This window comes from Notolepis coatsorum, assembly GCF_963971535.1.
Source record: "Notolepis coatsorum genome assembly, chromosome: 18".
Taxonomy (NCBI): domain Eukaryota; kingdom Metazoa; phylum Chordata; class Actinopteri; order Aulopiformes; family Paralepididae; genus Notolepis; species Notolepis coatsorum.
In genome coordinates, this window is record NC_140182.1 from 47,813,069 (window position 1) to 47,833,870 (window position 20,802).

The following is a 20,802-nucleotide window of genomic DNA, read 5'->3' on the forward strand; positions in this document are numbered from 1 at the left end:
CAACGGGTCATATTGTCTGGCGAGTGTTCTGTACACACTCCGTCTGGTGGTCGGTATCGCCGACGACCTTCCCTGCTCCGTGGTCAGGGGTTTGTGTCTATAGTGGAGCGAGTCTGTTTTGAAGCGCCAGACTAGTCCTAGTGTCATTTCTTGGGCTTCTCCTGGGATTGTCGCCATCCAGGTCTCGCTGCTGGCAGCCTTGTCCGCGGGGGAGAGGCTGCGCAATACGTGCGGGTCGCTGCTGGCCCACTGCCTGAGATCAAAGCCGCCTTTGATCAGAGAGGCGCGGAGCAGCGCACGGCGTCGCCAGTCAATCTTCGTTACGTGTCCCGCTGTGATTAGCTTCTCAATCTCAGCGCGGTACACACTCTCTTGAGCGGGGTCTTTGGCTAGGCGCCGCTCTGTGTTCAATAGATACCGCTCCGTAGCGTCTTTCTTTGCGTGAAAGGTGGGCATTCCCTCTCGCCTCAGGAGTGGAGCTGCGCATCTCATCACTCCGCCGACTGTGACTCTCCCTGTCCCCTGCTCGAGGAGGTTTATGGCGTAAATGTCTTGTTTAGAACGAATGTCTTTCTTTTCGTTCTTAAAGGGCATGGTCTCTAGTGTCCATAGCCTCTCGACATGCTGCAGGAGAGTGGTGTCTTCTTCTGTCGCTCTGGAGTGGAGGCAGCTAGTGGCTGCTGTTCGGTTGAGAGATTTAGCGAGGGGGCCTTGTAGTGTCCACCCTAGGCGGGTCTCGACTGCTGCAGGACAGCCTCGGTGTCCTGTATGAACCCGGTCTATCGGGACTATGAGGTCTGCATGGTCGGAGCCTATCAGCAGGGTCGGGGTGGCGCCGTCTATGAGCGGGATAGGTAGTTGACGCAGGTGCACATATTTATCCATCAGCTTGGCGATGGGGTAGGTGTACTGTGATAGTCCTATTTCTTGGCTGGTGAAAGCATTTGTAATCCTATACCGTCGCTCTGGCTGCCCGCTTGCTGCGATAGTGAAGGAGACATTCTCGCCCTTTATCGTCTTTAAATCTCTTCTTATTGTCCGAATCATCATTTGGTTCTCGCTCCCCCGCAGTCCCAGCTGGGCCGCAGCGGACGCGAGCAGAAGGGTCTTCTCTGACCCGTCATCAAGGACGGCGTAAGTGTCCATGACTTTATCTTGGTAGCTCAATGTTACACGGACTACCTTTAAGAGCACTTGGGCGCCGCTGCTGCTGGCGGGGTCAATGTACATGACACTTGCCTTGGTGCTGCTCGATGGTGCAGGTGCAGGCTTTCTTCTGTTACTGTCGTGTAGTACATCTAGATGGGCTCCGTCACACCGACTGCACCTCTTCTTTAGGCGGCATTCGGCTGCCATGTGACTGCGCGCACATCGGTAACAGCGCCTGTTGGACTTTATCCATTGACTCACTTCTTCTGCATTCATCTTTGTGAACAGGTCACATTGTGACAGCCAGTGTTCCTTCTCGCAGTACGGGCACACCATCTTCCACTTCTCTTTTCTCGAGGGGGTACTGTGGTTCTTACTGCTCGGTACTGATTCTGATTGGTGCATGACAGTCACCGATCTTCTTCCATCGTTTATTCTCCTGGGTCCCTCTCTGGAGCTTGGTGTGCTCCGCCCGAACGTATCCAGTCGTAGGCTGCTGACTTCTCTCGCCAGGAAGTCGGCTAGATCGAGGAGGGATGGTTCGGGACCGTTAGGATCACGGTGGTCTCTCTGCCGCCTAAAGCGCTCTTGTCTGGCGGGTGGCAGCTTCTCTAAAATCCTCTCGACGTTAGAGTTGGCGTATAGCTCGTGCATACCCTTTTCCCGTTGCGCTCCCAGCATCCCTACCAGGGACTGCACTTTTATAGACAGGTCGTCTAATGAGCGATTGTCTGTTGCTTGGGGTAGGCGGTCAATATGCCTTATCTCTTGGATTACGTAATCCCATATACGTCCATATCTCTGGTCCAGCGCTGCTAGAGCCGCGGTGTATGGGGTCGTAGAGGTGGCATAGGCTAGCGCTATATTGTGCGCTCGCGGTACTTTCAGGTGCTTCAGTAGTATTGCATACTTGTGGCGTTCATCAGCGACATCCACCATCATTGTCTCTAAGCACATCCGGAGCTCCGTGTACTGTGCTCGATTCTCATAGGTGAAGTCTGGAAACGTCGGTGTGGCAATGTATGACGGCGTGGATGGCTGATACATCGGCGAGCGTTGGGGGAGAGACCTCCTAGGCGAGTCTCCTCTTGCGCCTCTCTGTGGGCTGGTACCGGCAGGGTACCATGGCCCGCTGGTCCAGGTGCTATTCCTCTGGGCTGGTCGTGCGTCGTGCTCACCCGTGAATAGGGTCGGGGGTCTGTAGCGCAGCGCCGCGGGGGTATAGCCTGGGCTGTACTGGACCTCCTGGTCCGGTGAAGTACTGTGCTGTCGTCGGGCTTGGTTCTCCTCCTCTCCCTCTTCTTCTTCTATCAGGTCCTCTAGATCCTGTAGTCGTTTATTTAGCTTCTCCGCAGTGTATGCCGCTCCTTCCTTGTAGCTGGGTCTCGCTTGGACCGGTCTGGGAAGGGGGTCTGCGGGGGGTATAGGCTTGGTCTGTTGGTCAAGTTCAGGGTCGCTTGCTCGGTTAGGAGACGCTGCCCTTGACTGTTGTCTCGACGAGTTCCTTGAACCCCTGGCGGAGGGAGAGGGTGTTGCCTTGAGGATCAGCTGCTCCATTAGCTGCGCTTGTAGTCTGTCGCGCTCAGCTTCGCGCTTGGTGAGATCTGCTTCTCTTTGGGCACCGGCAGCGGCGCGCTGGGCGTTGGCCCGGTCTCTTGCCATATTCTCTTCCGTCTGAAGGCGTCTCATCTCCAGGCGTATGCGCTCTTCCTCGCTCCGTTGCTGTGTCTGGAGTCGATCGCGTTCACCCTGAAGTCGATCGCGTTCACCCTGAAGTCGATCGCGTTCGGTAGAGGCTGTCAGGCTGACGAGGAACGCCTGTGATAGCATCCTCTCCGCTTCGCTGGGGGAAGACGGTTGTAGAGGTGAGCCGCTCCTGGCTGTACTCGTTGGGGAGTCCTGGAGCTCTATTTCCTCTGCGCTCTCCTCCTCTTCTTCCGTGCAGAGTTCTCTCTCTGTAGGGTTGTCTTCCTCCCGGGGCTGGTCGGGGACTACTTCTTCGGTATTGGCGGGGGGTAAAGGCATGTCAGCTCCCTCCTGGTCCCCACCGTGAGCTTGGTCAGTTACATTAGAACCCACTAGGGCCTCTGTGGTCGGGGTAACCTGGTCGTTAAGGTCAGACATAATTTTACTTTCTACTTTTACCGCGTTTACCGTTTGTCGAAGGCTAGGTAGTTGACTGACAGCGTAATCCTCTAAGTACTGAGGTGTCTGTCGTCTGCGCCGCGGGCGTTCTACGTTAGGAGGACCGTTTCGTGGAGTGTTCATCATAGGCCATTTCAATATTAATAACACTATATTAATATTACACTAGTTACCCTCCGGCTCGAAGTACCAATTGTAACTGAGGGGTACAATTCCCTGTCTGTATTGATAAGTATGGTATCATTAAACCACTACCGATTATGTACTTTAACTACTGGCCACACAGTACATGATATAGATATGATGAACACTTTCCCACCATGAAACGAAGTCCACACAAATGTATAAATCGAATATTTTATATAGCAAAGGGTATATACAACGTTCACTTAATGACATTTATGATTTGAATGCACTTGTAAGGCAAATGAGTATTCGTAGGCAAATCAACATTGAATGTCCAATCTCTGGTTACGCAGGGAGCAAGTATACAACCTGGTTCTTTAGGGAACTATAGCGATGGTACTTAAATGATTATAGCTGGATACACTAAAGGGGGGTCCCGCTGGTTGTAAGTCAGTAGGGGGGGGGGTTAGGAGAGCCGCCGGCGATATCCCATCTGGCCAACGATTTCTTGGGAGAATTCAGAGTGCTGAACACGGTGCCCACAGAACCTCGGTCCACAGATGAATACAGCTGGGCCCTCTTGTAGACGGTAGCTGCCGGTCCACAACGAAGAGACGTGAGGCGACCTCACTCGGGGTAGAGCGCCGTCTCACCTGGACTCCTCTCGGGGGGTAGTTCCAACACTCAGCAGTGTTGGCTGTTATCCATGGCATAATCAAAGCACCCAAAGCAAGTAGATAATCCAAGCCGTGTAGGGCTCGCCGTCGTCCGGGTAAAGTAATCCAATGTGCCGGTCCACTCGTCCTGGCCCAGAACTCCTCGGATGAAAGCACCACACGTGGTCTGCCCAGCCTGGTTAAGACTCTAGATAACGCCAGGAACGATGGGGGTACTGCTCACTTTATAACTCTAACCGAACGATGCACCATACGTAATAGACTATTATTAACTTAATAGAAATACGTCCCACTCGACGGTATAGTGCCAAACTATGACAATTCAACTATTAATCCACACGATGTCTCAATGCCTATTCTGAGGCCAAGTAGGCCATACTGCACCACACGTGGGTCGTGGGTGAGGCTTCACGTCTGTTACTAGGTTGGAGGGTAAAGGACTAATGGACTAAAAGAAAGTTCTACTTTACTTGCACCATATATATATGCGCTGTGAACAAATAGTACCATTCGTATTTCGCCAGACGTATTCCTACGCGGAACCGGGCTTGTAACGACATGTTCGTCGGCACGATTGAACTTGAACCAAGGGGCTTGGCTGCTGGCGCCAGGTTCTTGTCCAATGAGAGAATGAAACTATTATGGGCTGTTAGTAGACTAAAGGGATATTCAGTGTATATGTACAAGGAATATACAAGGGATATCAAACGATATACAAATACTATTAAATATATATCCATAAATAAATATATATATTCGGTTTAATCTGATCCTTCACAACAGATATACTATTGGATCTACTTTCTCTGTGGATGGTTTTGTGAATAAATATCCCATTATGCTTCAATTACTGTGTTTATTGTATAGCAACAAGGTTGGGTGAATTCGGCCATTGTATAAAACCATTGCATCACTTGAAGTCGTGTGTTATACTCATTAGTGTTATGGTTTGTAAACAACCCCAACAGCACGACACAGACAGGTAGTTCAGAGTTAGCCAAAAACTCAGGGCGTATTTATTTTCAAACAGAAAGGGTGAAAAAACAACATGAAGGGGGAATGTCCTGGAGCAGAGTAGGCTCTGCGCCTCTGCAGCTCGGCCCAGAGCAGAGTTGGCTCTGTGGCGCTGCAGCCTCTGGCTCTGCGGCTCTGCAGCTTACTGTCTATCCACTCGGAGAGGAACAGAGAAAAAAGGAATGTCAACAACCGAACGCAGGGATTACGAGGCAGTCCAGTAAATAAGCTGAGTCCAGAAATAACAAAGGCGATACCTCTTCAGTGTTAACGAAACACACAAAAAACAGATAGATCTTGAGTCCAGGAAAAACGAGGAAAAATAGAGCATCAAAAAATACACTTCCAAAAACTCACCAAGGGACAAGGTGAGATACGGGGCGCGGGTCCACGGGAACAGAGAGGGGCGACAGCGGCGAATTCCAAGGCGTACTGGAGAAACAGATGGAGAACAACAACGGAAGGAACAAGCTGCAGGTGGAGGTAAGCAAAACGACCCGACAATGAACCTTCAGAAACCCCGAGTATATAAGGGCTCCCTTCGAGCTGATTCGAAACTCCCCTCAGGTGTGTGGAGGTAATTGGTACCTGGAAGCGTGTGGTAATGGACCAATCCTCACAATTATATCACGCCTAGGGGGGTCTAACGACCCTCCGCTGCGCATCGGGCCTAACAACCACCCCTAGGCGTGATCTAATCAATGAGTATAACACACTCCTGCGTGTGTGATGTAATGCTTAACTGTGGCAGACCGGCTGGCATGGTAATAGGCGGCCGCTATGTGTCGGCCAAGGTACTGGGGCATATGCCCATATTAGGAGTTCCGCAGAGCGCAGATGAAGCGCACCTGTGCCAGACGCGCCCGAGACAGGTGAGCGCAATCATCACACCATAGAAAATGGAGACAGAGTGACAGAATTAATTGGAGTAGCTGAGGCGAAACCTGTACGAACGTGAGTAAGAGAGAAGAGAAGAAGAGGAGGAAGATTGCTGTCTGTGTGACCCATGCTGTGTTTATCTGCTTTCGGAAGGAGGACCCTGCTGTGTGTTATCTCCTGAACGTATGAGAACCTGCCTGTGCATCGACCCCTGCTTGTCTGACGTCTCTTCTCCCGGATCATCCCCCGCCCGTACGAGAACCGCTCTCTGTGGACCGAACCCCGCTAACGGACCAAGGCGCTTCTCTAGGATTACGGACTGGCTGACGATCACACTAACCCCTCCTTTCCCCCTGGCCTAAACAACATTAAAACGGCTGTTAAACTTGCTTCTATGTGCTGTGTGTATTTTGGTAAATCCAGTCTGGTGACAACTCAGAACACCCCTGAGTCTGTCACAGTACATATACGTGTAATAAAACACAAATATGTACATGCAATAGCAACTAGGGTACATAAGAACATTTTGACATTTTTTAAATAGAATAGAGATGATAATGGATCCATTTGAGGTATGGGGGCAACGTAGAGAGGATCGTATCGGGAGACAGGGAGACGGGGACAGGCATTAGACAGTTTGCGTGTTTGTGATGTGTGGACATAGCAATAGATACATGTAATAAGCATATATGTGAATAGAATCAGAGTATATAAGATAATTGTGAAATGAAGTCATATAGAATAAAAATCATAAAAATCAATATTAGTAAAACATATATAATTCATATCATAAAATAAACTAGACAATTCCGTGGGGGAAATTGTGAAAGTGCGGGTGACGCCGGGGAGAGAATCTTCCAGCCGAGTCCGACGACCCCTCTTGTGAGTCTCTACGACAAACGGTTCAAAAGATACCAAAAAGGGGTGGGACTTAACCATAGGGGGTGGGGAAAATAAAGATCAATGAAAGGGGTCTCCCTCCTGAGTCCAATGACCCCTCTCGCGAGTCTCTACGACAAACGGTTCAAAAGATACAAAAAGGGGGGGGGCCTAATATGGGGCGTGCCAAACATAAACCAATGAAAGAGGATATCCCTACTGAGTACAATGGTGCAAACCGCAAGTCTTTACGACAAACGGTTTATGAGATATAAAATGGGTTATGGGCATGGCCTCAGAATGGGGGCGTGTCTTCATAAAAGGGCGTCGTTAACATAAACCAATGAATGTAGAAGTCTGTACTGAGTTGATTGACACCTCCCTTAACACTTTGAATGCCACCCACGAGTTTTATCGTGTTACCCCCCGGGTTGAATGCCCACTCACGAGAATATTCGTTTTATTAGTTTTTTCTTTTTATTAGCGATCTGAAATCATATTGCATCAAGCGAGCCTACCGTTGGAGATCCAGTCACCCCAGGCGCTCAGATGTGAAAAAAGCGCCCCCTATCGTCTCCCAGATGGTAAATCACCCTTTTGGATTGGACTCAATGAAAATGAATGGGAAAAAACACCCCGCACTCCACATTTTACTTCTCACTCATGTAACCGGGGTCTACCAGAGTTCACTCTGGAGCCTCCGAGCCGCGGGGAATATGTGTTTTACTGTATCCACGATGGATCAATCAAATGAGCGATTTTTTCGAATGGCGATCGGGAATTGGAATAAACCATTTGGATACCATCTGATCTCAGGTAAGGAATCTATGTTATCAGTATTAGGATAATCAGACCCGTTTTCACGGATATAAGCTTTTATGTGATTATGGTGATAGGCTGTTTGACTCTGCTCGCGGTCAGGAAATAGGAGAATCGATTTTCAACTGGCGGCACGAGCGTGCATGCGTACACATATACTATCGATCATCTAGCGTTTAATTGAAAACGATTCATAAATAGGCCGAAAAACTTTCTAGAATATTCCAGTAAAAGGAGATTATCATAGAATGTGTTGTTTTTTCCGCGAAAACAAGTGATTTTCAAAATGCATGGCCTCCTCAGCGTGCCTCTCCGCGGACCTATATATTTTATGCATAGCGTGGGTGGTGATGATGATGATGATAGAAACCGCTGTGGTGCATACAGTTGAATGCTGGTATTACACTCACTGAGGGACACGAAGAAGTCAAGTCCGATGGGATTTGGGAATCTCAAATACAAATCGGGATTGGAATAAAAAAAAAATGCATTTATATTAAACAATACAGAATATACAGCACTTCTTGGGGTCTGTAGGGTAAGCCCTTATTCCCTCCCCCCTGAACATTTATGGAGATGTATGGGCCTTTTAAGTCAGTGATAAAAGTGTCTTTCAAGGATAAGTGAGCTCCTGCACTGATTATTATAGTTCAATATTCAATATTTGATCACCAAAACCCCCCAAAAAGCATAAAAAGGCCTCCCAAAAATCTGGGCTTGCGTGTTACGCGCGCTAGGTTCTTACATAAACTGGTATAGTGCCCTTTTCAGCCATTGAGCACCTGCCCCTCTAAAGTCCTGTGCACGTCCCTGGTGAGGCCTGTACAAGGGGGTGTGGCTTAAGAAAGGGGCATGGTTAACATAAACCAATGAATGTAGAAGTCTGTACTGAGTTGATTGACACCTTCCATAAGCATGTGTGTATGTGTGTGTGTGTGTGTGTGTGTGTGTGTGTGTGTGTGTGTGTGTGTGTGTGTGTGTGTGTGTGTGTGTGTGTGTGTGTGTGTGTGTGTGTGTGTGTGTGTGTGTGTGTGTGTGTGTGTGTGGTTTTCCCTCTGAAAGTGTAAGAGGCTCTTTCATGTGCCTGTCCCTTAAGTGAAAGTTAAATTTTTTTTGCAAGCCATCATTTATTCAAATCCTAACGACACGAATCCTCCCATGCATTTCAATGAGGCGGCGCTTCTATCACCTAGACAACAATTAAAGCAAGATAAAGCGAGATAAAGCTTGGATATTTTAATATGAGAACTTCAGGGAGTTGATGAAAGGTTATGTGCGATAATGTGTAATTCCATCGACAATTGTGGCCCGTGTAGCGATCGGAAGACAAACGAAGGAACGGTGAAATCACAGATTTCACAGCGAGGGCAGAGTTCAAGTTTCAAGTTTCTTTATTAGTTGTCATACAGAAATACAGGATACTTTTGTATGAAATGCTTCTTTCTGTTTTGCTCCTGAGTGTGCTAGGTAAAAAAAGATAATTATAAAAAGTATAAGAAGTATAAAATAGAAAGTCAAGTACTTAAACAAGTGTAAACAAGACAAAAGCCGTGGCATCGTTTTGATGTGTTATATATCTATTTCCAAAATTGTGACCACTGGCAGGACCACCCATTCAAGGGTACTACGACTATGCTTGCACCTCATGGTACCAAAGCACCTCAAAGGCACTAAAAACAAGATTACAAACATCACAAAACAAACTGGTCAGACTTCTACTTGACCTTACCCCTAGAACCCACCTCACCCCTGCCCACTTTGACAACCTAGGATGGCTTAGAGTAGACGACAGAGTACAGCAACTTGCAATGGGCCTGGTCTACAAGATACACTATACAACTAAGGTACCCATGTACATGTCAAAATACTTCCCAAAGGTCAGTGAATACCACGACCACAACACCAGAGGAAGCTCAACAAATCATGTTAAACCCAGATTCGGCTCAAACAAGGGACTAAACACGTTTCGCAAATTATGCCACATCAATGTGGAACGCCCTACCCAAAGCTGTAAAGGAATGTGAATCCCTACCCACATTCAAAACCGCTCTTAAAGAGCACCTACGGGAGGCTGCAATTCGAAACTGGCCACCGTAAATGTCCAAACCCCCCCACCCTCATTCCTCTCCAAGCCTCCCCAGAGTACCGTCGCATATCTCTCCCTCTCCCGGACCTCCAAGGCCACCCCCACCGCTGCCTTCTCGTCTCCCCCAGAAGCTGTCTGGCTGCGACGTGGATTCTCGTCTTTCATCGCCATTACCTCCCTGAAGCCGTCCTGTCGTGTTGACTTAAGCTTTTTCAACAGAAACAACTCAACTTCCTAATCAACCGCGATATGGATCTAATAAGCTGGTCATTTGCAGCGATAGATTGCATATTTTCTTCGAGGAAGCAGGATGCGGCTGAAATTAAGGTTGTGATATATCGTGATTAAACTAAATTGGAGCAGCATTTGGAGCAGCAAATTGGTCACTGCTGCCTGCTGCACCCCCCCCCCCCCCCCCCCCATCTCCGTCTGCTGAAGAGAGTGAAAGCAACAAGGTCAAGTCGGAAGTAAGGGTTGGTACACTGCGTACCATGGACGAAGCCTCCCGGAGAAAAGCAGGGCTGTCTGGAGAAGATAAGATTGGTAGAGGTCGTCGTCGTCCCCCCCATCCCTACACCCAATTCCCTCTCCCACGCAAGTGCTGGAGGGGTGCCAAAGTGACTGTCTCATCGCCAAAATCCCACCCCCTATGACGGCAATGGTAGTCATCTCCCAGCGCCTCCCCCTCCGGTCCTAGCTGACAGCAACTGTAGTCAGAGTCGAGTCCGGAAATTCTCTCCGTCCTCCCTCCCCCCCCACCACCCCCTCCCCTCGGGGTGCTCTGAGACACACAGACTTACGGCTAGTTTAACATGTCTCAACTCTCAACAAATGCGCATGTTTGTATTAATTAATGATTGTGCCATTATTGCTATCAATTGTAATAATTGTGAATGATTTTCTGTAATGAGTTGTATGTGTATGTATCAAGCATCCTTGACTTCCAGGGACAACGATGTAAATAAGTCATTGGCTTTTTCGTTCCTATCCTTGACAAAAGCAAATATGTGAGTAATGATCTGTATATGTTTTGTTGTCTAAATAAATACCTACCTACCTACCTACCCCACCCCCTCCTAATAGACAGTCTCCTCCCCACCGCATGTATATTCTCTCCCCACCGTATGTATATTTCTCTCCCACCCACCCACCCCCTCCTAATGTACAGTCTCCTCCCCACCGTATGTATATATTCTCTCCCCACCGTATATATTTCTCTCCCACCCACCCCCTCCTAATGTACAGTCCCCTCCCCATCATATGTATATACTCTGTCAGGATCTATGGGTAACAGTACTGTATATTTGCATATCGTATATGTCACAAATGTAACAGTACTAAATACCTGTATGTCATGTATGTCCCTATGCCATAAATGGCATGTATGTTGTGTATGTCATAAATGTCACTATGAATTGAAAATGGGGGACCCTGATGTAAACAAGACAAACGTCTTTCTCTGGTCTGCATCCCCTTAACAATTGTGTTTATTGAGCCGTACTGTATTGTACCCATTCTGCAATCTGTTAAATAAAGTGTTCATTCATTCATTCATTCATTGTCGCAATTTACAAAAGGTGATGGTAAAACAAATAAATGCAGCTTCTACACTCTAGTTTTGAACATTCCGCCATTCATTCCTATGGTGGTGAAAGTTTTCAAAAAGCAATAGCAACTCCAGTTGGAGCAAGCCGGTCGTTTTGATAAATTACATGTGTGTGTGGTGCGTAAGCTCTGGGAGGAGTAGTCGGACAAATATCTGCGGAATAATAAATAAAATCGACTTTTTAGTAAAAAATATCTGTAAATAAAAACCAACCTCCATACTGTTACCATGGCAATAGTGCCCGTTACCATAGCGACTGTTACCATGTTGACCGTTACCATAGCGACCATCGACCATATGAAAAAATAGAAAAAATATCTGAAACAAAAAAAATTTAATTACATGTAAAATGTAAAACATATCTGAAAATGCGGCGGGGTGGCGCAGCGGACATTGCGCTCGTCACCAACGCAAGAGACACCGGGTTCGACTCCGGCTGTCGGCGTTGCCTCCGGCTTGGGCCAGCCGTCATACTAACTCAATTGGCAGAGTTAGCGGGTGGAAGTCGATGGGTGGTAATCTGGATGTTGTGGACAGCGACTCCTACAGGTCGGTTGGGGACGCCTGCACAGCAGAGACAGGAAATGGCGGGGGTAGTGTGAGCCTCCCACACGTGACACCTCGCCAATGAGGGGGCTTTCTCACTAACCATTCGGGGTCGAATCACAGCCCGATCGCACCAGAAAAGTAAACAAAACCGGGAGCGCACCAAGACTGCAGTGTGTACACAAACTAGAGGGGGGAGAGGGAGGGGGGAAGTTCGCACCCAAGGACGGAGCGAGGACGGAGCGGAGCTGGTTCGACCCCGAATGGCAGTGAGAAAGCCCCCTGAGAGTCCGCGCTGGCAGGTGAAAAGATGTGACAGGCTGCCTCCTCGTGTATCGGAGGGGACATGTGATGCAAGGCTTCTATCCTCCCTACAACCGGCCAGTGGGGGGCATATGCGAGCAACGTTCAAGACAGGGGAGGGGAGAATTGGCACAACGGAATTGGGATGGGAGAAAAATTGAAAAAGAGGAGAAAAAGTGGATAAAAAAATAAAAATTTCTGAAAATGTTAAAATAAAATAATAATCCACACTGTTACCATGGAAACAGTTACAATAGCGACCTTTACTAATAGCGACCATCGACCATATTATATCTGAAATTAAGAAAAAATTACTTGTAAAATGTAAAAGATATCTGAAAATAAACACCAACCTCCATACTCTTACCATGGCAACCGTGACCATAGCGACAATAACCATAGCGACCATCGATCATATTAAAAAATTTAAAAAATATCTGAAACAAAAAAAAGTTTGAGTTATAAGAAATAATAATAAGCTAATAGGTGCTGTTATCAATCATCTGAGACATGGCTCTGTGTGGGATGGGTATCTTGAGTGTCAAAAAGGTCATGTCAGTTAAATAACCCATTCTCCTACGCAGAAAGTTGGACGATGTTCCACTGTCAAACCATCCTCTGCCCGAAGAGGAAGTAAACTAACCAGAGCTACCTTTACTCATATTATTTTATCTATTGAATAAATTATATTATATTATAGTTTCCCCCATTTCTTTGGTCTCTTTTTATAGATAAGAACAGAAAATCTGGTAAAAAAGTTCAATAATTAGATTTCACAGTGTCTGTGCAGCCTTGTTTATTGTCACCTTTTTCACTCTCCACGAGTAGCGTATCACTAATGAACAAAGATTAAGCTTGTCACCCAAAGGTGACTAGGTTGCAGTTATGCTGTATACACCCAATTCAAAGTTAGAGCCCCATTTTCTTTCAAACTAATTTGATGTGACATACAGGCGTAGAGACAGCTCTGCATGGGAGTGTGGAGAGAACCCTCCAATCTGTGATGTCACTGGGATGTAAAATGTGGGGCTGCTCCATAGACACTGAATGGGGCTCTGTCATACAATGTCTGCATGAGACACCCACATGAGGTATTATATAGCATTGTTAGGTCTGAACCAGAATTAAACCCCCATTTGGGTATAAGAGCTCATACAAACATTTAATAGCCTGATAAAGTTGGAAAGTTACTGGTAGTGACTAGTATAGTTACCTTTAGTTACTGGTAGTGACTAGTATAGTTACCTTTAGTTACTGGCTAGTATTGTTATAGTTTCCCTCAGACCATCACAACTGAGCCAGCGGTGTGTTACCTGCAAACAGAGATGATAGCATCTAAATACAGTCTATGGCACAAAAGAGTCCGGTTTAGAAGCAGCACCTGACATGTGTTTTGAGCCAGTTTGTCAGGTTCTTTTTCATGAAATTCTTCTTTCTTCTTTTCAAGTCTACATGCATGGGATTTGATCATGAGATTTGGGGTTATTATGTCAAAATATAAAGCCTCTTTCTTGTAGCCAGTACTGACTACTACTAGTATAGTTACCTTTAGTTACTGGTAGTGGCTAGTATAGTTACCTTTAGTTACTGGTAGTGACTACTACTAGTATAGTTACCTTTAGTTACTGGTAGTGACTACTACTAGTATAGTTACCTTTAGTTACTGGTAGTGGCTAGTATAGTTACCTTTAGTTACTGGTAGTGACTACTACTAGTATAGTTACCTTTAGTTACTGGTAGTGGCTAGTATAGTTACCTTTAGTTACTGGTAGTGACTACTACTAGTAGTTACCTTTAGTTACTGGTAGTGACTACTACTAGTATAGTTACCTTTAGTTACTGGTAGTGGCTAGTATAGTTACCTTTAGTTACTGGTAGTGACTAGTATAGTTACCTTTAGTTACTGGTAGTGACTAGTATAGTTACCTTTAGTTACTGGTAGTGACTAGTATAGTTACCTTTAGTTACTGGTAGTGGCTAGTATAGTTACCTTTAGTTACTGGTAGTGACTAGTATAGTTACCTTTAGTTACTGGTAGTGACTAGTATAGTTACCTTTAGTTACTGGTAGTGGCTAGTATAGTTACCTTTAGTTAATGGTAGTGACTAGTATAGTTACCTTTAGTTACTGGTAGTGACTAGTATAGTTACCTTTAGTTACTGGTAGTGACTAGTATAGTTACCTTTAGTTACTGGTAGTGGCTAGTATAGTTACCTTTAGTTAATGGTAGTGACTAGTATAGTTACCTTTAGTTACTGGTAGTGACTAGTATAGTTACCTTTAGTTACTGGCTAGTATTGTTATAGTTTCCCTCAGACCATCACAACTGAGCCAGCGGTGTGTTACCTGCAAACAGAGATGATAGCATCTAAATACAGTCTATGGCACAAAAGAGTCCGGTTTAGAAGCAGCACCTGACATGTGTTTTGAGCCAGTTTGTCAGGTTCTTTTTCATGAAATTCTTCTTTCTTCTTTTCAAGTCTACATGCATGGGATTTGATCATGAGATTTGGGGTTATTATGTCAAAATATAAAGCCTCTTTCTTGTAGCCAGTACTGACAATAGTATCCAGCTGCAGACCTTCAGACCAGCGCTTACAAGCCCCGCACATACAAGCACCGCACATAGCAACCCCTCGCTTCCATTGGCTGATTTTGGTGACGTGATTTTGGGTCACGTTGCACGTTGCACTGCGGGATTGATTGATTGATTGATTGAAAACTTTATGGTGACGTGATTTTGGGTCACGTTGCACGTTGCACTGCGGGATTGATTGATTGATTGATTGAAAACTTTATTAACAGATTGCCGTATGATTTGGGTCACGTTGCACTGCGGGATTGATTGATTGATTGATTGATTGATTCATTGATTGATTGATTGATTGATTGAAAACTTTATTAACAGATTGATTGATTGATTGAAAACTTTATTAACAGATTGCCGAATGGGTACACGTGACCACAGGCCCTGATTGATTGATTGAAAACTTTATTAACAGATTGTAGAATGGGTACACGTGACCTGACCGATTGATTGATTGATTGATTGATTGATTGAAAACTTTATTAACAGATTGCAGAATGGGTACAGTGACCGATTGATTGATTGATTGATTTATTGATTTATTGATTTATTGATTGATTGATTGAAAACTTTATTAACAGATTGCAGAATGCAGTACAGCTCAATACACACAATTGTTAAGGGGATGCAGACCATGCAGTACTGTTACATTTGTGACATACAGTAAATATATACAAGGGGGAGGGAACTGTACATTTATGATGAATTGAAAATGGGGGACCCTGATGTAAACAAGACGGAAGTCTTTCTCTGGTCTGCATCCCCTTAACAATTGTGTGTATTGAGCTGTACTGCAGATATATTTCAATTGCCTTACTTATTTACATAAGTATTATAGGCCTACAGCAGTATTGTACAGACAGTCTGTGTGAAATCTGTGTGGTTATCCAGCTGCACAAAGGCAGAGCAAGAGGCTCTACAGAGGGTGGTGAAGGCGGCAGGCAGGATTGTCGGGACTCCTCTATCAAACATCACCTCCGTCTTCACCTCCCGCTGCCTCCACCGCTCCAAGTGTATCATCAAGGACCAGTCTCACCCAGCACATCACCTCTTTCAGCTCCTTCCCTCAGGGAGGAGATACCGGTCCATACATGCCAAGAGTTAAATATTTAAGAACAGCTTTTTCCCCCAAGCAGTCAGACTGTTAAACGCTCATTGACTGTCCCCTCACGTGCACCATGCACTTACCTGGACTTGATAATCACTGTTACCACTCATCATGCACTTTATTTAAAATATTCTGTTATGTACAGTGTTATATGTGTTTCATGTATGTATATATTGTACTACGGTCTGTGGGAGCTCCCCTGAAATTTCACTCACGGTCATATAAGAGTTTTAATGTAGAAGGTTTTATTAATGAAATGTTGGGTATAAACTGGGAGGAGGTATGTTGTGAGGATGACCCAGAGGTTGCACTGGACTTATTTATGTCAGAAACAAATCAGCCCCATGGATAGATAGTAGCTTTTAATGAATTTTAATGAATGAGAGAGACATACTGTAGCCAAAAAAGCATCAGTGTGTTCCAGTTCTGCAGATGACAGACAAAAGTACCGTTCCTTACGTAATCAAGTCACAAAGTTAAATAAGGTGAGAAAAAGGGAATATTTTAAACCATGGTTATATGATGTGAGAAATGATGGTAAAAATCTATGGAATGTTTTAAATCAAATTATGGGTAGAAAATCCAATGTCTGTACATGGTACATTAAAACTCTTATATGACCGTGAGTGAAATTTCAGGGGAGCTCCCACAGACCGTAGTACAATATATACATACATGAAACACATATAACACTGTACATAACAGAATATTTTAAATAAAGTGCATGATGAGTGGTAACAGTGATTATCAAGTCCAGGTAAGTGCATGGTGCACGTGAGGGGACAGTCAATGAGCGTTTAACAGTCTGACTGCTTGGGGGAAAAAGCTGTTCTTAAATATTTAACTCTTGGCATGTATGGACCGGTATCTCCTCCCTGAGGGAAGGAGCTGAAAGAGGTGATGTGCTGGGTGAGACTGGTCCTTGATGATACACTTGGAGCGGTGGAGGCAGCGGGAGGTGAAGACGGAGGTGATGTTTGATAGAGGAGTCCCGACAATCCTGCCTGCCGCCTTCACCACCCTCTGTAGAGCCTCTTGCTCTGCCTTTGTGCAGCTGGATAACCACACAGACTTCACACAGACTGTCTGTACAATACTGCTGTAGGCCTATAATACTTATGTAAATAAGTAAGGCAATTGAAATATATCTGCAGTACAGCTCAATACACACAATTGTTAAGGGGATGCAGACCAGAGAAAGACTTCCGTCTTGTTTACATCAGGGTCCCCCATTTTCAATTCATCATAAATGTACAGTTCCCTCCCCCTTGTATATATTTACTGTATGTCACAAATGTAACAGTACTGCATGGTCTGCATCCCCTTAACAATTGTGTGTATTGAGCTGTACTGCATTCTGCAATCTGTTAATAAAGTTTTCAATCAATCAATCAATAAATCAATAAATCAATAAATCAATCAATCAATCAATCAATCAATCGGTCACTGTACCCATTCTGCAATCTGTTAATAAAGTTTTCAATCAATCAATCAATCAATCAATCAATCGGTCAGGTCACGTGTACCCATTCTACAATCTGTTAATAAAGTTTTCAATCAATCAATCAGGGCCTGTGGTCACGTGTACCCATTCGGCAATCTGTTAATAAAGTTTTCAATCAATCAATCAATCTGTTAATAAAGTTTTCAATCAATCAATCAATCAATCAATGAATCAATCAATCAATCAATCAATCAATCCCGCAGTGCAACGTGACCCAAATCATACGGCAATCTGTTAATAAAGTTTTCAATCAATCAATCAATCAATCCCGCAGTGCAACGTGCAACGTGACCCAAAATCACGTCACCATAAAGTTTTCAATCAATCAATCAATCAATCCCGCAGTGCAACGTGCAACGTGACCCAAAATCACGTCACCAAAATCAGCCAATGGAAGCGAGGGGTTGCTATGTGCGGTGCTTGTATGTGCGGGGCTTGTAAGCGCTGGTCTGAAGGTCTGCAGCTGGAAGCATCTCAGTACTGACGCCCTTGGTCGACCAGGATGCTCATATAGCACCACCTGGCGGTGCCAAGGAAGACGGCAGGCGACTCCTGCGCCATTCAGCTCTCGAAAACTACAATTACCACAACACCCGGGTCCAAGAAGCAGGCAGTCATGTGGATGGAAACAGAAGTTTGCATCCGCTGTGGTGCAAGCAGCAGAAAGTTCGAGGAAAGATGCACGAAGAGGATGATGGCAGCGAAGCGAACCCGTCAACAGCTTCGCGGATTCTGGCCTCCAAGTCCGTGGATGTGGCCGAAGTCGAGGCGGCGAGGGACCAGGCGCCGAAATTATGCGGTTACTTGAACAAACTTGCTGGCAAGGGGCCCCTTCGGGGCTACAAACCGAGGTGGTTTGTTTATGATCCGAGGAAATGTTATTTATATTACTTCAAGAGTCCTCAAGACGCCCTGCCACTCGGACACATCGAGATAGGCAATGCATGCTTCAGCTATGATGTTGAAGGGGATGAAGGGCTGTTTGAAATCCAGACCTCGGGGAAGGAGTTTCTCCTCAAGGTAGTACAATGTAAACATACTTTCAGAATGAATAGGTGCATTGCAAACCTGACTCTCGATTTTAATGTTTGTCATTCTGTCACTTGTTTTCTCCTTGTGAGAAAGGCGAGGGTCACGACGAGGCGACACCCATTCTGCATGTAGTTGATTAAAATGAGATTATTTCAAGTAATTTGTCGACAAAATAGCAGCGATGGAGTGTGCCGCTACAATGTATCTGTACCTGTTGGTGGCTTTCAACTTGTATGATATCCTAGTTTTATATTTTTGCAGATACATGTATCATGTATGTACCACTAATATACTTGAAGGATACCTTCTAGGACCTTTATTATAGCATAGTTAGTTTATTGGCTCGATGTATTCGATTATTGTCTCAGTCTCTTGAGTAGCATTGCCTGCACATATTGGATTTAGGCAGGTCTCTTCTGAAAAGTTCTCATAACAACAACTTTGATAACAACGTAGCTAGGATAGGCTGCCTCACAGTGTTCCCCATGCAAAGGTTTATTTGTGCCCCCCCCCACACAATTTGATACAAACCTTATCTAATGTCTCTTCTTGCATGTATGTCATTCCACTGTCCCCCGGACGCTACAGTGATGCTCGAGATGGCCTCTGTGTCCGACGGAGCAGGTGGCTTGATTGATTGAAAAGTTTATTAACAGATTGCAGAATGGGTACAGTACAGCTCAATACATACAGAGAGACTTTCGTCTTGTTTACATCAGGGTCCCCCATTTTCAATTCATCATATGACACACACGACATACAGATAGACAGTACTGCTACATCTATACATTTATGACATACCAGTTTTGCAAATACAGTACGGTTTGTGATACAAAAAGTGTCCAGAAAAAGAGTGTATATACATTTGACATAGAAACTGTACATTGGAGGAGGTTGGGTAGGTGGGGTGGGGTTGGGTGGGTGGGGCTGTACATTGGTGGTGGGGGGGGGTTTGGGTCGGGTAGGGGGGACGACGACACTGTACACTGTACATTGGAATACTGACAAAGCCATACTTGGTCTTTACTGTACAACTGGGTTAGGACATTTGTAGGGGCCAGTTTCGAATTGTAGTCTCCCGTAGGTTTTCTTTGAGTGTTTTTGAAAGTGGGTAGTGATTCACATTCCTTTACAGCTTTGGGTAGGGCGTTCCACATTGATGTGGCATAATTGCGAAACGTGTTTAGTCCCTGTAGATTGTTTGATTGAAAATTGTATTAACAGATTGCTGAAGAATGGGTACAATACAGTACGGCTCAATACACACAATTGTTAAGGGGATGCAGACCAGAGAAAGACTTTTGTCTTGTTTACATCAGGGTCCCCATTTTCAATTAATCTTAAGGTGGTTCAGAAACCACCACTTCCTCTAGTGTCACTCAACCCTGAACTGGTTTCCCAGCATGACGGAACAGATGGAGGGAATGGTTAATATGTCACGGACAGCCTGTGTGGCCCTAAGGCTGGAACTGAGACTGAAAGCAGCATCTGTTGTGGTTCACATGAGGGGTTATTCTAATCTCTGAATAATCCACCGGCGAGTTTTGCTGCTCCAATTTTTTTAAATGCACTTTTGGACTGTCTTCTTAATGTTTTCATAGTGCAAATTCCACCGCTTATTATTATGCTGTGCAAGATGTTAGTGCAACGAGGTCAATTTGTTTAGTTAAACAACATGATTGCTTTCCTACAGTTTTCAATGGCGTTCATGTTAGCCTTCTGTAGTTTGCAGGGTCCACTGTCAGGTGGCCAGGGGCCCCCCTGTATAGAGGGCCCCAAGCAGCCGACATTGAATCATAATTTATCATGCAGGAGGCGGGCCCAAATGTCCTATTTGGTCCCGTTTGGGAAGCTTAGAGCAGCGCTGGGCCCTATTCCCCGTACCTGGTTCAACTAAGTCGATCAAGAGTCCCATTATCCAGATTCAATTAACCCGATGTTTGAAGCCGGGATTCTCCTGTTCCTCGAAGGTGGATTCAGTCTCGTTAACTCGAACCAGACTTGATACTCAGGATCAGTGCGCGCGCCCGCCTCAGCTGAGAAGACGGCAAGTGTCGAGGGCAGAGATCCTGATTTTCTAACGGCATTGATTGATTGATTGATTTAAAACTTTATTAACAGATTGCAGTACGGCTCAATAGCCTCGCCGACAAGTTAAATGCATAATCTATAGGCAAATTTTAAGTCCCTCATTACCCCAATCAATCAATCGGATTATATTTCTTTAAACGTGCCCTGCTGGCAGTAGGTTCATGGAATGGATAATCAAATGAGATCTTGCTAGCGAAAATAATTAGTTCAACAGTTTCAGAATAAGGATACGGCTCTCTTATCCATTGATG

The 20,802-nt window shown here is 45.3% G+C and overlaps 1 protein-coding gene across 1 annotated transcript in view; it reads left to right on the forward strand.

Moving 5' to 3' along the window:
• The first annotated feature begins 18,084 nt into the window (after positions 1-18,084).
• tbc1d2b (TBC1 domain family, member 2B) overlaps positions 18,085-20,802 on the forward strand; it is a 50,290-nt gene continuing 47,572 nt past the window's right edge. The window contains exon 1 of the mRNA XM_084335448.1: positions 18,085-18,448. Coding sequence (XP_084191574.1) covers positions 18,107-18,448 — 342 coding nt within the window. The 5' untranslated portion in view covers positions 18,085-18,106. The remainder of the gene's footprint in view (positions 18,449-20,802) is intronic.